Source organism: Corvus cornix, chromosome 1A, assembly GCF_000738735.6.
Source record: "Corvus cornix cornix isolate S_Up_H32 chromosome 1A, ASM73873v5, whole genome shotgun sequence".
NCBI lineage: Eukaryota > Metazoa > Chordata > Aves > Passeriformes > Corvidae > Corvus > Corvus cornix.
The window spans coordinates 64,008,046-64,023,202 of NC_047057.1; the positions used below are offsets into that span (position 1 = coordinate 64,008,046).

The 15,157-nt window shown below is 41.7% G+C and overlaps 1 protein-coding gene across 1 annotated transcript in view; it reads left to right on the plus strand.

Annotated features, from left to right (window-relative positions):
- Positions 1 to 15,157, plus strand: part of LOC104696106 (potassium voltage-gated channel subfamily KQT member 1-like) — an 81,330-nt gene that overhangs the window by 8,577 nt on the left and 57,596 nt on the right. The window contains exon 3 of the mRNA XM_019292722.2: positions 10,088 to 10,178. Within this exon, the coding sequence (XP_019148267.2) occupies positions 10,088 to 10,178 (91 nt within the window). The remainder of the gene's footprint in view (positions 1 to 10,087; positions 10,179 to 15,157) is intronic.

Consider the following 15,157-nt stretch of genomic DNA (forward strand, 5'->3'; position numbering starts at 1 on the left):
GTAATAATTTGAGCAATGAATACACGTTAACATCTGTCCCCACAGGCTAATGTTGTTTCTGTAGTGAAAACAAATACTGTAGCCTGACATTGATATGGTGCTATTGATGGAATTTGGTTATGCTTTTGGGGAAAAAAACCCTCTGTTCTTACAGAAACCAGCAAAATAAAAAGATATTCCTCAGTGGTAATGTTGTAATTGCTCATTAACTTGTGGATGCCACATGGTACCAAATTCAAGAAGAAAAGTGTTTCAGTTGTCTCTCTGACAGTCAAGCTGGCATTAACTTAGTGGATTCATTTGCACAACATCATTATATGCATTTGTTCTCTCCCTTTTCTGCTTCTGAACCCAAGAAACATTATTTAATGTGAGTACTATGAGGAGGCTGGTGTTGCGTTTTAAATGGTGGCTGGAATTTCCTGTTCCTTTGGAGGTGTGTCATAAATCACCCACCAAAACCTACTGCCTTTTGTGTCACAGTCAAGGTTGGTGATAAAAGTATCAGATTCATCAACACTGAAGTCATGATGATGGGCTGGTTTTGTCACTGTTTAAAGAACTGATTATGTCTCTTCTAGAAAGTCTTAGCTATAGGATCAGAATGGAAGATTGCAAGGCATACAAAGATAAAAAAAGAGCAAGAGGTACACAGAAGCACAGATGTCAGTGGAAGATACAGGCACTCAGTGGAATCAAGGAACTTAAATCCCTGGAAGGGCAGGGCACTGAATAGAAGGTTTCAGTAAGATCAGTGCTCCTGGTGATTTTAAGAAATGCATGAATGCAATTTGTCAGTTCCAAACTAGTACCAGATAAACTTGTAGAAAAAGCAAAATCCAAATCTTAGTGCTCTTCAAAGAACAGCAAATAAGGCTGTCAATGTTTTGGAAATGTGAAGTGCTCATTACTAATGGGAACTGTGGATGTTTTATAAATAGCATACAGCAGCTTGGGTCAGTTGATGCAGAAAGCTGGTTTCAAGTGGGAGATGTTTTTGTAGGGTGTGTGGCTCATGCTGTGGTTTGAACAGCATTGGTTTTAGCTGTTGATCCAATCCTGTTTGTGATGAATTCTGCATATGCAGGTGAGTCTATTTGTAAGTGAAATTTTAAATTCCCTTGGTGTTGTAGAAATAATGACATGTTATTTCTGATCGGAGCCAGGAGGGCAACTTCATGTTAGGTGCAATGGGGCTATTGGGCATTTCTGGGTGTAACCCAGGAGAGACAGCTGAAAACAGATATCCTCAGTATATCCATGTGATAGGTAGAATTTTCCTTTGGTTAAGGGCTTCAAATCTCTGAATATTTTACTCTGAGGCAGGAAAAAGAAAGGCCAATATGGCCAAATTCTCTGCCAGGCATGCTCCCTGTTAGTAGAGTCCAAAGCTAGGCAGGTTTCCATTAAAACCTGTCTGGTCTCCTTCTCCAGTTCTGCTGAAACCAACACATTCCCAGACTATTTCTAATTTTAACAGATTGGTATTTTCAGCAGAAAAATTGTTCCTTTACCAAAATTTCCAACCAACTCTAATTTGTGTATGATCACATATGTATAAGCAGCAGACCTTCCAAAGAAACATCAAACCTCAGGAGCCTGGAAATAGATTTATGAGAGAACTGAGGGACATCAAAACTTGCCTACAAAGGCACATGGACAACCTTCTCTTCATGACTTAGAAACTCCTTTGGATAACAAAAATATGTAAGGACCAGGAGTGAGGTTTTATTCAGACCATCAAGAATGTTTTCCAGAAGCACATGGCTATTCAGTGTAAGACACTATAGTCCCATTTAGAAGGAAGTGTAGTGCTTCATGCACTCAAGAATGAGAACATCTTGCACTTTTATACTATGAAAAAACAGAAATGTTCTCCTTAGTTTTCCTGCCACAAAATGACCAGTTAAAACAGAAATCAGCCCATGCTGCTGGAGCCCCTCACAGAACTTTCTGTTCGCTAAACTCATTTATTGTCCCTAACAACAGGCTGACTTAAAGCGGTTGGTCTCCTTTAGACAACTCTGTAGTCTGTCATCCAGAAAAAAGCTGAAGCCCAAGTGGGTGTAGTTGCACATAGATTTACTTGGACATATTAGCCTCAATTCAATGTGTTTTTCTAAGTCCAGCTGAAGCAACTGAATTTCTTCTCCCCTATTGTGATAGTAGGCCAGAACATTTTGGCTTCATATCTTAGACTCATGGAACAGTTTGGGTTGGAAGGGACCTTACAGATCATTGAGTTCCACCCCCTGCCATGGTCAGGGACACCTTCTACTAAATCAGGTTGCTCAAATCTTCTGGAGCAAACAGCAGACAGAATAAAGGATTATATAAGGAATCTAAAAGGCAGGGTTTCCGTGTAATTTCAGCTGGAGACATATAGAAGCCATTTGCAATTATTTATCTGGAGGGCTTTCACAGAGTGAAGTGGGGCATGGTAGCTCAGGTTTGAGGAGGGAGCAGGACACATATGGTTGTGTTAAAATCATCAGCAACCCACGGTCCAGGCCTCTCAGTACTACAGAGCATAGGTTTCGATAGCTTTTCCATAATAAGTTTTGTTGATTTGCTTTCATTATAGAGCTCATTTTTTTTTTTTAAGTGGTTTTTTTCTCTAAACAAAACTTTGCAGAGTCAATGAAGTTTGGTAAAGCCCAAAAGGCCACGGAGCTAGTGTTTTGTACTTGGTTGCCAAGGAGCGTATCTCTGTCTGTGAATTTACAAGTTTGTCCCCTCCCCACCCATCCCTTTTTTTGTTGTCCAAGAGATAACATTCCCATAAGCATCTCATATATCAGCACTTCAAGTGCACTTATCTGCAGGAGATAAACACAAAGCCCAATATGCACAGTTTTTGCTAGAAATGGAATTATTTGCTGCAAAACTTAAAGGGAGGAATTATGACTGCTCCTCCTTTAAGAACTTCCATTAGGCTTATCTTCCATGGTAAATAAGTTTGTTAGAGCATGACCTTGAAAAGGTTCACCCTGGAGAAAGAGCTTGCCATCATTTTGTTCTCAGTGTTGAGTTAACCTCCTAGTTCCCAGTGTTCAAAGGCTTCACTGAAATGTGCTCATGGTCAATAAATGTATTACACAGAATTTGTCACTGGCTACAATAGCAACAGAAATATGTTTCCAGTTGCACTAGCTACTCTCCAGAAGGAAGCAATGTTTAGGAGGACCAGGACATAGAGAAGCACTAATTTGTAGCCTTTAATGCTGGTTGATCAATAGTCCAGTGCAACAGGACTGCTTCTTTAAGCTGGTTAACACATGGGACAGATTTAAGGATGATGGTCTAAAAGCATTGATGAGAAAGCAGTTGTATTTTTGTGTATGCCTGAGGCTTAAGGAGCTGAGAAGACAAGAAATACTAAAATTTAGTTTACATTAACAAGATGTCTCTTGGGAAAGCATGACACTTCATCTTGTGTAAGTGTGAAATGGTGTTACGTGAGAATCTGAAACCAAAGGGGAGGTTCTCAGATATTCCTCTTTCCTCTGATAAGTAAAATATTATTTTTCTGCTCAAAGAGAGAATGAGGAAGAGTCTGCAAATAGGTGATTCCAAATAAGTTTCTGTCTTCAGAAAAGTGAAAAAAAAATGAAGGATAAGAAAGCCAGGTGTTTTGAGAGGAAATACTTTGCTATTTTTAGTAGCTCTATGGCAGAAAAGGAAAAATGTATTTGCTGAAGTAATAGCTCAAATTGTGGCTCAACATCCTCTAGAATCACAGAAAGAATGGAAGAGGACAAAGTACTAGAAAGTAGAACTTCAGCTCCTTTAGGATAGGAAAGAGTAGACCAACTCTACTAGTTGGTAATTATTTATGTCTCTGCCTTATTAACTCCTCCCTTGAGGAACTGAACAGCTGCCAGCAGGTGAAACTGTTTTCTGTGGACGTAAATAACTCCCTGAAAGCAAGTAAACAACCATCCTGTTTCCTCACCTTTTCAGCGCAGAGAATTGTCTTTTGCAGGAGAGAGTATGGACAACAGGGGCAATATGAGGAAGCCAGGCTGGAGCTGGTGGGGAAAGGGGAATTCCCACATGACAAGCTTTAAATAGCTTTACCCCAAGTCAGCAGTAGGAAACACACACCCATGCACTTGCCTTACCTATAGGTATCCCAGAAATCTAATGAGAAATATTTAGGGAGACCCAGGATCTGTTTGGCACTTGTTGATGAGTTAGCAGTGGTAGACTTTGCCATTGCCTTTAGAGGAACAGCATGTTCCTCAAACCAACACCTGCAGCGAGACCTTGACACAAACCCAGAGGTATTCAGTGAGGAGCCCTGTTGAAGGTTTGCCTGTGGCACCATGCAGCCAGCTCTTTACAGGGAATTTGGCGCTCATCCAAGCTTTTTTCTTCCAGTGTGTTTAGAAAGGTCACTGGTTAGAGCTATGTTTAGCATTCCAGAGGCTGTTAGGAGCAGTCCACAAGGAGCTTTTCTGATTGTCTGAGAGGCAAGAGAGCTGTAGCTTGTTGGATTCTGCAAATCAGTTGGCAATTAATTGAGCTGTTTAAGGGTGGACTTGTCGAAGCTAACCTGCACTGTGGTGTGTAGCTCAGTGACAGTGTCAGTAACTTAAAGAAAGCTGTGAAGGCAGCATGCACTGACTGCTGGCTCAGGCACACCAGAGGGGGAAGGAGATGCTGCTCCACTGTGTTAGAGAAAAAGGTGCAAAAGGATTGTTGGTTTCTCTGGGAGTGGATTTACTTGGGACGCAGGGAGGACTTGACCTTTGTTTTCACTACTTATCTGCAACACTTTTGTCATAACTCAGATACCACCTACTCACCAAACTCCACCCGTGGCTTCTTTCCAGCAGTCTGTGGTGAGCACTGAGCATAAACTGCTGCAAGCACACACAGGGGCACCACCAGCAGTGGCTAAACCCTGTCTGTGGGGCTGCTGTGTAAACCAGGGGTCCTGAATAGCACCTCAAGGCTCTCAGCTCCAGCCCTGTCCTGCGTACCCCTCCAGACACACATATCCAAGGGGAAAGCAGTCCCAGCTTCTTCACACTGAGGTGGTCCATCCGTGAACTGCTGCCTATGTTGGGCGATTATGTACTGTGAGATCACTGCCTGAAACAGAACCTTTTTGGGCTTGTATTTGGTTTTGTATCTACCTTGACATACTCCCGTTATTTTTACCTTCTTAAGTCTATGTGACTCTGGCTGAGAATACCAGAAACCATCCCTTATCTGTCTCAAATTCAATTTCACAGCAATTCAAGGAAAAGATAGGCAGACCTTCTTTCATGTTGGTTGTGAGGAGTAGCAGTGAGGTTCCTCCATTCCCTCTCACTTCAGCAGGTTGCTGTGTCCTCATGGAAATTACAGCCTGCCCGCAGCAGGGTTATTAGTGTGTCCCAGGTCTGTTTGGGATTACATAGAAAAAGAAGACTGGATGTGTTAGAAATCTAAAGCACCACCACTGGGGGACGTTTCCAGCATTTCTGGGAGTTGATATCAGAAAAGGAGTTGTTGGTATTGGGAAGGTCTTGGTTCAAAGCACCTTGTGCACCATCTTCTGGGACTCAAAACTGGATGGTAAAGACTGCCAGAGAGCCTGGAGGAAGCCAGCAGAAGAATATCACGTTAAGTGCATTTCTGAGCAGTAGAACTGAGAGCGTGGGTTGGTTTGTTTGTAGTACTGAACAGACAGCTTTTTATTGCACTTACACACACTAGAAAAACCTAATTGTTTCTGTGTTTTGGATTTTCTGTGTCATAGTTAATGCTGTATATGCTGGCTGGGCAATTTTTTTTACTTCCCATTATTCATGGAAGGAATAAAATGGAGATAATCCTGTTTAACATCTGACACGTTTGCACAGCTCTTGTACTGGAGGTCTCCTGAGCTGCTCCCTGTGGATGTGTTGCTCCAAGACAAGGCAGCCTACATGCACTCGCTTTAATCTGGCTGGATCCAACCCTGAGGGTCTGAGACACGCTGGGATCTGTGCCCATAGGGCCTTAACATACAATTGTCTGGGTAACTAGAAGCACTTTTAATGTCTATTAACACTTCTTTTTCTCTCCACATAAATTGCCTGGCTGGAAAATAAGTATGGTCTTCTCATCACATAAAAGGGGAAAATCGCTGAGTTGATTTAGGATTTTCAACTAAGGGCACTTAAAGGCTGTGTCTTTCAGCCATGGTGGACTCAAAAAGAGAACTTTTTTGTTTAATGAAACACATCTTTCTCCAGTGACAAACTCCTCACAGGAATGCTACCACCACAATTTGCTGCTGAGCTGTGCAGGAGAACCGGATCTGCAGCACGTGTCTAATTCCATACAAATAATTGCAGCCCTCTTTTCTACATCTATTGTTTCTGTGCCTCTTTGCTGTGATGAGAAATTATTGGGAACGCATCTTCATTATCAGTTCATGGCTTACTGGTTGACTAGGTGAATGAGCTTGCTTTCTTTTTGTTTTGGGGGGTTCTTTTAATGTTTGGGGTCTTTTTTGGTTGGTTGATTGGGGTTTTTTGTGTGCTTTTTTTGTTTTGTTTTGTTCTTTTGTGGTTGTTGCTGTTCTTGATGCCCTCACTCATTAATCTGTGCTTGTCTTGGACTTTGTCCCCACTGCAACTGAATCTGTACTCAGCTCATGTGAGCTGCCCTTGCTATTCATTGGGAAGGAGTGACACTCACTGGCCAGAGGATATAGTGCCATAAATTAAGAGCATGTAAAGGGTCCTTTGAGTGGTTTTAATGTGTGATTTGGAAATGGAAAAAGAGAGATCTGAGTCTCGATACATAAAACCAGGAGAGAAGCAACAATTAGCTTGAAGTTACAAGACCTGCAGGCTGTGTTGGCAGTTTGGGGTGCCTTAGTAAGAAACAGGCACCAATTGTCCTCTCTTTTACATCCTTATGCACCTATAGCTTGGCACTGTGGATGATTTTTTTCTTGATTTTTTGGTAAACCTCTTTCTTTTAGTTGCTTTTTCTGAAGCCTAAAAGGAGATGGGGTTGAAGATGTAGTGATAATATCTACGGGGTATGTAAGAATATTGTTTTTTCTCTTTGCTTCTCTTAGAGTGGAAAAGGTGTAAAGTGCACTGTCATCCTCAGGGTCTTGGTAGAAAATATTTAGAATGTGAATTTCCCCTGGATTTTTATGTATTACTAGTGAGTGCAGTAAAAGAAGACAAAGGTATTTTGAAAGGAGATAATTGAAATGGCAGGGATCTGGAAGCACCTAGGAGTCTGTACTCAGAAGAAGTGACCATCTCTTTGTACATGCATTTTGCCTAGGATTAAATTGTGTAACAATGGCAGGAGTAGAACAACAGTGTCACAGAAAAAGATGAGAACCAACAGACTGACTAGTTTGGAGAAGTGCTTGCTACATCTCTGCTGGAGTTGTTTGGTATGCTGGGGTTTTTGTGTCTTTTCTCCATATACTCATCACTGGGATTGCTAATTGGAAGTAAAAGGTGTCTGGATAAAGAAACTCCCTGGTGGAGCACAGCATCCAACAGAGGGGGGTACTCAGTACTGATCTCATATTAAATGGATAAGAAAAAGAGGTTCTTATGACCCTGCTGACCTTACTTTTACACCTGCATTTTCTTTACATGGAAAGCAGTGCTGTTGTGTTAAGAAAAGGCAGAAGTTCTGCAGTTTCCCAAGCCTAGACCCTTCTAGTGTTGGACACTGGCAATACCCTTATGCTCTGAACCCCTTATCGATTTGTTCTTTTCCATTTGCTAAAGGCTGGCTTGTGTTTCAGTATCTCTCCTTGAGGCTTTGCTCTGATTTCCCTTTTGGAGCATCACTCTCCAGGAATGCAGGGTTCTGTCCCCTCTGCTGGTTTATCTTTGGGCAGTACAGCAGCTCATTGAAGCAATAGATCAGTTTTATTATGCCTTGGACAGGTCTCTGTATCCCCTATAACATAGCACTGTTTTCAGAGGTAAACATTTGGGGATGGGAGTAAAACTGGTGAATAATACATTTGGCAATTCGTGTGTGTTGAAGCAAAAGGAGTAGCAGAATTGAGTAAAGGGTTGTGGAACTCATAAATCATGAGAGTGTGGCTAAGATCTGTCCCAAGCTAAAGGTGCTTTTACCCTTGACTAAGATGAATTATCTGGATCCCTTTTGCCTTTTATTGTGGATCAGGATAGGTCAACATTGAAGAAATGCAAACTTGATTCAGAGACAGTTGCACATGTAGACCTCTAACTACTGCTTAAGAAATCTGTTTATTAGTGGTGGCCCTTATCTTCTCAAATCTCCACTTGTGGTTAAATAGTGTCAGAGCCAGCTGACAGAAAGCAGGACTTTTTTTCTTTCTTTACATCTTCAAATCCAGTTTTAGGCTTGAAGATGTCAGCCGTTGTCTATGTGGCAGCTGAGAAACAACTGTCTCTCCTTGCCTGTGTTAGCACATACTTAATGGTGTATGAATGACCACACCAAACATGCCAGAGAATTGTTTTCAGTGTTTATTATCCCCTGTTCAATGTTTCTGGGGATCCCAAGGCAGTCTGAAACTCTGAGGCACTCTAAAAAGAGAAAAATGAAAGCTGAAGGGCCCCATAGATAGCAGCATTCTCCCATTTTCCCTGGTTCGAGTTGTGGTTTGAATGTTCTGCATAAAGAATATTGGCTCAGCCTACCTTCCATCTGAGACAAACATGTTTTTGGGGTATTCCACATCCAAGCAGTTCTTTCCAAGTGCCAAACCTGTACCTGTGTTTGTCTGTCTGTCTGTCTGTCTCTCTCTCTAGATATATATATAGATATGAAGTGCGTTTTTGAGTAAATAAATGCAACAGGCTGCCCAGGGAAGTGGTAGAATCACCATCCTTGGAAGTATTTGAAAAATGTGTAGATGTGGCACTTAGGGTTTCATGGTGGACTTGGAAGTGTTGGGTTGATGTTTTGACTCGATGATCTTTGAGACCTTTTCCAACCTGAATAATTCTGGGATTCTGTGTTGTGTGCTCCTTTATATCTGTGTGCACACATGTACTGCTGAGCCCCCAGCCTTAGGTGGAAAAGTTCCTGGGATAAGCCCAAAAGCACAGCATGGGCTGTGAGAAGAGAGGGAAAAGCAGGAGTGAGAAAGAACCTCTGAGTACCAATGTGAGAGGAGCAGGAGGAGGGGGACGAGGAGCTCCAGGTTCCAGAGCAGAAATTCCCCGCAGCCCCTGGGAAAGGTTTATCCTGAAGGACTGCAGCTTGTGAAAAGGCCCACTATGGAGCAGAGTGTGAGGAGGAGGAGGAGGAGGGAGGAGGCGCAAAGTGTTGTAGTCTGACTGCAACCCCACATTCCCCATCCCTCTTTGCTGCTTGGGCATGTGTGAGGGAGGGAGGGGCAGGAGCTGGGAGTTAGGGACAGGAGCTGAGCCTGGGAAAGGGAGGTCAAGGGGACATGTTTTAGTCTTCTTCCCCACACTTTGTGTAGGACTTAAGGTTTGTTCCTGTCGAGTTTTATGAGATTCCTGTACATCTGTTCTGTAGCTTGTCCAGCAACCACTAACCAGGGGCTCTGCCCTCAAGCTTCATGACCAAACTCCTGGGCTTGTGTCAGGTGTGGACTTGATGAGGTGCCTTTCATCTGTTCTTCTGGAACACTGATAAAAGTGCCCACTGGGGTGAGACTGTGGATAAACTCCAAAGGAGTTCATCTTGTCACTGGTCTCTAGGTTGTACATGAGTTTTTCCCCTTCTTGATAAGCATTTCCACTGATAATTTTCATGTAAAAGCTACCAAAACCCATTGAGTGTAGTTTGTGTCTTCATTAAGTTGTGCAGCAGTCAGTGAAACATGAAACATTCACAATGACAAGCTTCCCTGAGAAATATACTTGATTATGTGAGATTTTCCTATTGATTTTACTGTGTTCAGCATTCCTGTCATTTTTATTCCATGGTCTGAAAGCTGAATGAAAGCAAAATGATGGTACTCATTTGACTTGGAAGAATTAACTGATTAAACACAAAGTATTTGTGATGAAAAAAGTTATGTGAATGAGAGAGAGAAAAAACTAGATCTAGATTTACAGTTCAACTTGACAAGTCACTAAACACTGTTTTCTTTTTACAGATTTCTCCTGGTGCTGATTTGTTTATTATTCAGTGTGCTGTCTACTATAGAGCATTATTCTGAGTTTGCCATTGGAACCCTTTTCTGGATGGTGAGTGAACTTTTTTTTGGGAAGGACTGATAAGTTTGACTAAACCTAAATTGCTTTTGGTGACCGAGGGAGGTAAGTGTTAAAAAACCTCATGCAAAGCATGCTACCAGGACATTTAAAGAGTGGCTGCTTTCATTAAAGAAAGGTCACAGTTTAATGGGGATGATTATTTTCTAGATCCTTGAACTATGAGGCCACTTTTTAGATTATCAGTTTTTATAAACTTGCTTTTCCCAAAGTGCATCTCTTACAGTGGACAACTGGTGTTCATCAGTCTTAGGCCGCATGGAACAGGATATTCTATAGGAATGACTTTTTAAAATGTCTGTTTTCTATGTCTTATGGTAAAAAGTTGGCCAAGAACGTTGCTTTTCAGAGGTGGGTGATTTCTGTCTGCCTGGTTTGCTGCCATACAGAACAGGAGGGAAGAGCTCCTATCACGCTGCTGTCACCAGTGATTTGGGTTTGAAGTTGGTGCTTGCTTGTGGGGAATCAAAAGTACAAATAACTTTCATGAAGATGCTAGACAATGTCCCTCCTCTGTTCCCACCTGCCTCTATTCACCTTTGGAGAGTGAAAAATGGAGATTAAACATCCTTGATAAAACTAGCCTAAATAACCTTCAAACGGTTCCTTGCAATATTTGTATTTTAGCCACTCAAATCCTCTGATCTCAGTGTGTGATGATTTCAGTATTCTTACTGTAGTTTCCTTTTCCTAAGTGGTGGCCTTTAATGTGATAGGATTTGTTTTTCCATCTGGTTTGAAAATAAAAATCAGTTACTTCTTTGTTTTCCTATGGCTTAGGCTACATTAGCATGTGCAGCTTTTGTGTGCAGTTGACTGAGCCATCATTAGATCCCAGAGTTATTCCGAGACCTTGATTAAAGTTAATCCTGTAACAAATGTTGCTTGGCCTTTAAGCCACACTCAGTGTCAAACAAAGTGCAGTGTTCTGCCAATCATGTGTGGTCCTCTCCTGTTCCCTGAGACGTGGTGAGCTGTCACTGGGAGCAGTGATCCTGGCTCAGCTGATTGTTTCTGTGCAGATGGAAAGTGCATGCACAGACACATTGTTGGACAAAGAGTAGTGAGATGGAGACGGATGTGTGGCTCTCAGAGTGCTCACATAGCACTGCCAGCTATTTTTAGGTGTTGTTATCATCTAACAAATGAGTCATCCACACTCAATGGAACAATTTCTTGGTCTCCTTGTGTCACAGCCTTACCCTGGAGGATGCCTCTCTGGAGTTTTTCCTCCTGCTTTTTCCTTAGTTTCCTTCCTAGAAATGGCCAGCACAGAGCGTAGCTGTTCTCCTGGCTACTGTAGAGTCACTTGCCTAGAATGCATTTGTCTTAAAACTTGATCTGGTCTGAAATAAATTCCTTTCAATTACAAAAGACTGGTTTTAGAGCTAATTAAATCAGTTCTTTTTCATAGAGTTGGGAGACTTCTTGTTACCAGGAGCTAAATGGTTGGACTCCTGCTTGGAGCACTTCTTCCCACCATCACCTGAAGGAATTTCCAGCTGGGTGTCCCATTTGAGCCAGGAAAGCGTTCACCCCACAGAAGTGTGGAGATCGCTGTTCTCTTTACTCCTGGGAGGATCATGACTCTGATCTACTTCATACCACAGCTGACTGTTCATGGAACCAGAGTTTTCTCCCTCAAAAATATGGAAACCTGTGCCTGTGCATTCTTCCTGAACTCTTGAAAGTGGGAACAGAGGACACTGCCAGTGTAGTGAGAAACAAAACTGGGCCAAGGCATCTACTGGATCAAGTTCAAAATGAAATTGGTTTGTTTGCCTCCTGAGTGAAGGACCCTGTAATTGCATAGCCCTCAGCAGCAAATAAATGCTGGCGTGTGATGCTCATGGTATTTTCCCACTTGTGAAAAAACAACTTTTCATTATATTGAGGTAGATTAGCACTTGGGAAGGATCAGTTTCAAAAATGTCCTGTTGAAAGTTGCCTGACAAGAGGGATAGCATTTCGTACTTGAAGACATTGAAATGTTTTTGTATTTTCTTAGGGAGGGTGAGATGGTGTGCCAAATACAATTTTGGATAATATGGGTCACTGGAGTAGAGATGAGGCATTGGTAACAGATGTAGCTATATATGGTGTCCTGAGACACCAGAGTCTTGTGTTTCAAAGAGGTAATTATGTTAATGTTCTTAAGACATCTGGATGATCTGTGCTAATTTCTTATCAGCTGTGAAACCAATTCAGACAAGCTCTGTGAATATACCAGGGAGAGAATATCAGAGTGTTTTTAGCTTGAATGGAAAAAGGGGACTGAAGAAGCAGTTGCTAGAACTTAGAGTAAAAAAGCCCCAAATGTTTACTTTCCTCCCCCCATTCCCATAGCGTATGTTCTCAAGTCTCTGACAATTCAAGTGAATTCTGGAGGAAAGGAACATGACTTTTAGCCCTGTGTTTCAGTATGAAGGCCAAACTGTTGTCTTTGAGATGACTGAAAACATTGCATAGCCACAGCTCCTGGTACAGGCTGATGCTGTGCCTCCCGTCGGCCATAAATGTTTTCTTCGATGCTCTTGCTTGGGCTCAAAGGAAGCTTCTGTTCTTTGCACTTACAAAGGGAAGATGACACGCAAATCTCCATCTCATCATCACTGTGGTAAAATCAGTTTACTTCCGTGATAGTAGGACTGGTGAAATTGCTTGTCTTGAACTTGAAACATTGGCATTTGAAGGAGGTTTTTGTTCTCATACCACGAAGTATTTTGTGTATTCACTGTCACTCTTAGAAGAGTTTTTCCTAGCTCTGTCTGACATACTCTAATTAAATTTTTTCATATATACAGATTGTATGAGCTCTGTTAATCCCTGATTGGATTTCTTTCCCTCCTCTGACTATTTAGCAAACCAGCAGCTGAGGGGAGTGACAGTGGCATTGGCACAATGACGCGTATTGGTAAACACCAACAGAATGGGTAATGAAGAACGTAGCTCTTCCTGAATCTTTCATACTTACAGAGAGAAGCCTGGAGGTTCCAACAGTGTTAAAAATGGATCAGAATGACAAAGTACATGTTATTTAACAATGCACAAAGCTTAAATGCATGTACTGTTGATTTTCGTTCAGATTGTGCCTGTAGTGTGGTATGAAAATGAATCTGTAGCTTCCCCAGCCTTGTTTGGTATCTGTAGCTGTACCAGTGGAAGATTTCTCACTGGTCTGTCCAGCAGTACTGAGGATCTGGTGCATGAGAAGTTCTTGTACAGTGTGTGGGGAAACATGCACAGTGGAACAAGGCACAGTTGTGAATAAAGTGTTTGCAACACTCAGGACAATCCTGAGTTACAGCTGAGTTTCATCCCCAGTTGCCCCAGCTTTAGGTAACATTTTATCCTCCCATTTTGTATCAAGTTTTAGTTCTCTAATAATACAGTTATAATTTTATCTGTTTCTATGATGATTCTGTTGAAAAAGTATTTTTAAAAGTTGCCAAAGCCTTTTAATTAGGCTTTTCCCTCTACAGCAAGACGCTGTAATGTTTTCTTGATGATCTACAAGTTTGTGTGTCAGTTTTGGTTTGTAAATGGCATCTGGATCTTTCAGGATATGGCATGAAAAAATAAGCTATAAAGTGGGCCAGGTGTACTTCCTCCTTTGAAGATTTATCCGTTTTCATGGTTAGAGGTCATATATTTTTCTACCAGGAGAGGTCACCATGGTAGTTTGTAAAAGACTGATTTTTATTCTTATTTAATTGAAAAAGACCTTGCAACAAGAGAGCTTCTTAGCTTGTGGGATGACTTTCACTAATTGTGCCAGTCTAAAAGCAAGAACGAAATATTATTTTCATCATATACATGATGTTTTTACACACTGTGAGTAACAGCAGAGTAATTAATCAATTTGTATAATGACAGTGTTACAGGAGTAAGGGAAAAGTTTTCTCTGATTTAGTATCTTGATGTTAATTACTTTTTAAATTTAAGAATGCCAAGTGTATTCTTGACTTGGAGAAAATAGATTGGTTTTGCTATAAATCCCAGTGATTCAACTTTGTTAATTTAGTTTTAATTGTGTGCCATGAAGGAGGTAATGTGGCCATTGCACTGGAATGAAGGAGGGATTGTAGATACTGCTTATCTCAACATGCTGTCCAATTCAGAGCACATAATCCAAATGTGGATCAGCACAGCATTTTCTGGCTAAATGGTAATGGCAAAACTGTGTTTGGCTAAATGGCAAAAGGACAAAATTGATCCTCTGGATTGGACCCAATGCTTGGTTATTTCAGTGTTGTGTCTCTGACAGTCTGTTTTCAGTGAAAAAAAAAATAGGAGACTTTTAAAAAAAACTATTCTATATTAAAATAGCTGAAGTGCTTCTGAGTCTCTTCTTTGGCTTTCACCAGGGGTCACCATGTTCTGCTCACATTCTCGTGCAGTTTTCTCAGGCTTGCTGGTTAAGACTTTGAAGGGCACGTGATATCCTACAAGCAGAGCCACAAGCAAGGATAGTGCTAGTGTTCCAGCTTCCATCACCTTTCCTGTTTCAGCAGGACTGGATCCCAGATTCCAGTGGTTTTTCTGGATGAGTTCAGGCCGTGTGGTACCTCTTCCTTTTGGAGACAGGCTTTATGCATCTGCTTTCCTCCGAGGGGTTTCTTTGGTGGAAGAAGCACCACCATCTCTCCCAAACACGTGAACACCTGTAGTTCACAGCACTGTTGCACCAGAGGGTACACAATTCTCTCAAAGACTCTATTTTCAGAGTCCTCACTTGTTGCCTCTATTGTTAGCCCTTACTGCCCTCTTGGTTGCTGCAAATTCCCATGTAGTGACTACGTTTAGCATGGATTAACACTTCCATGTTTGCAAATTCTGTTGGAGAAGAGGCTGAGATGTGAAGTTAGAAGTTCCCACACCAGCTGCTGCTTAAGTTTTTCAGGCCAGAGACTCACATTGTGGCTGTATTTAGGAGACAGGGCTTAAGAGGA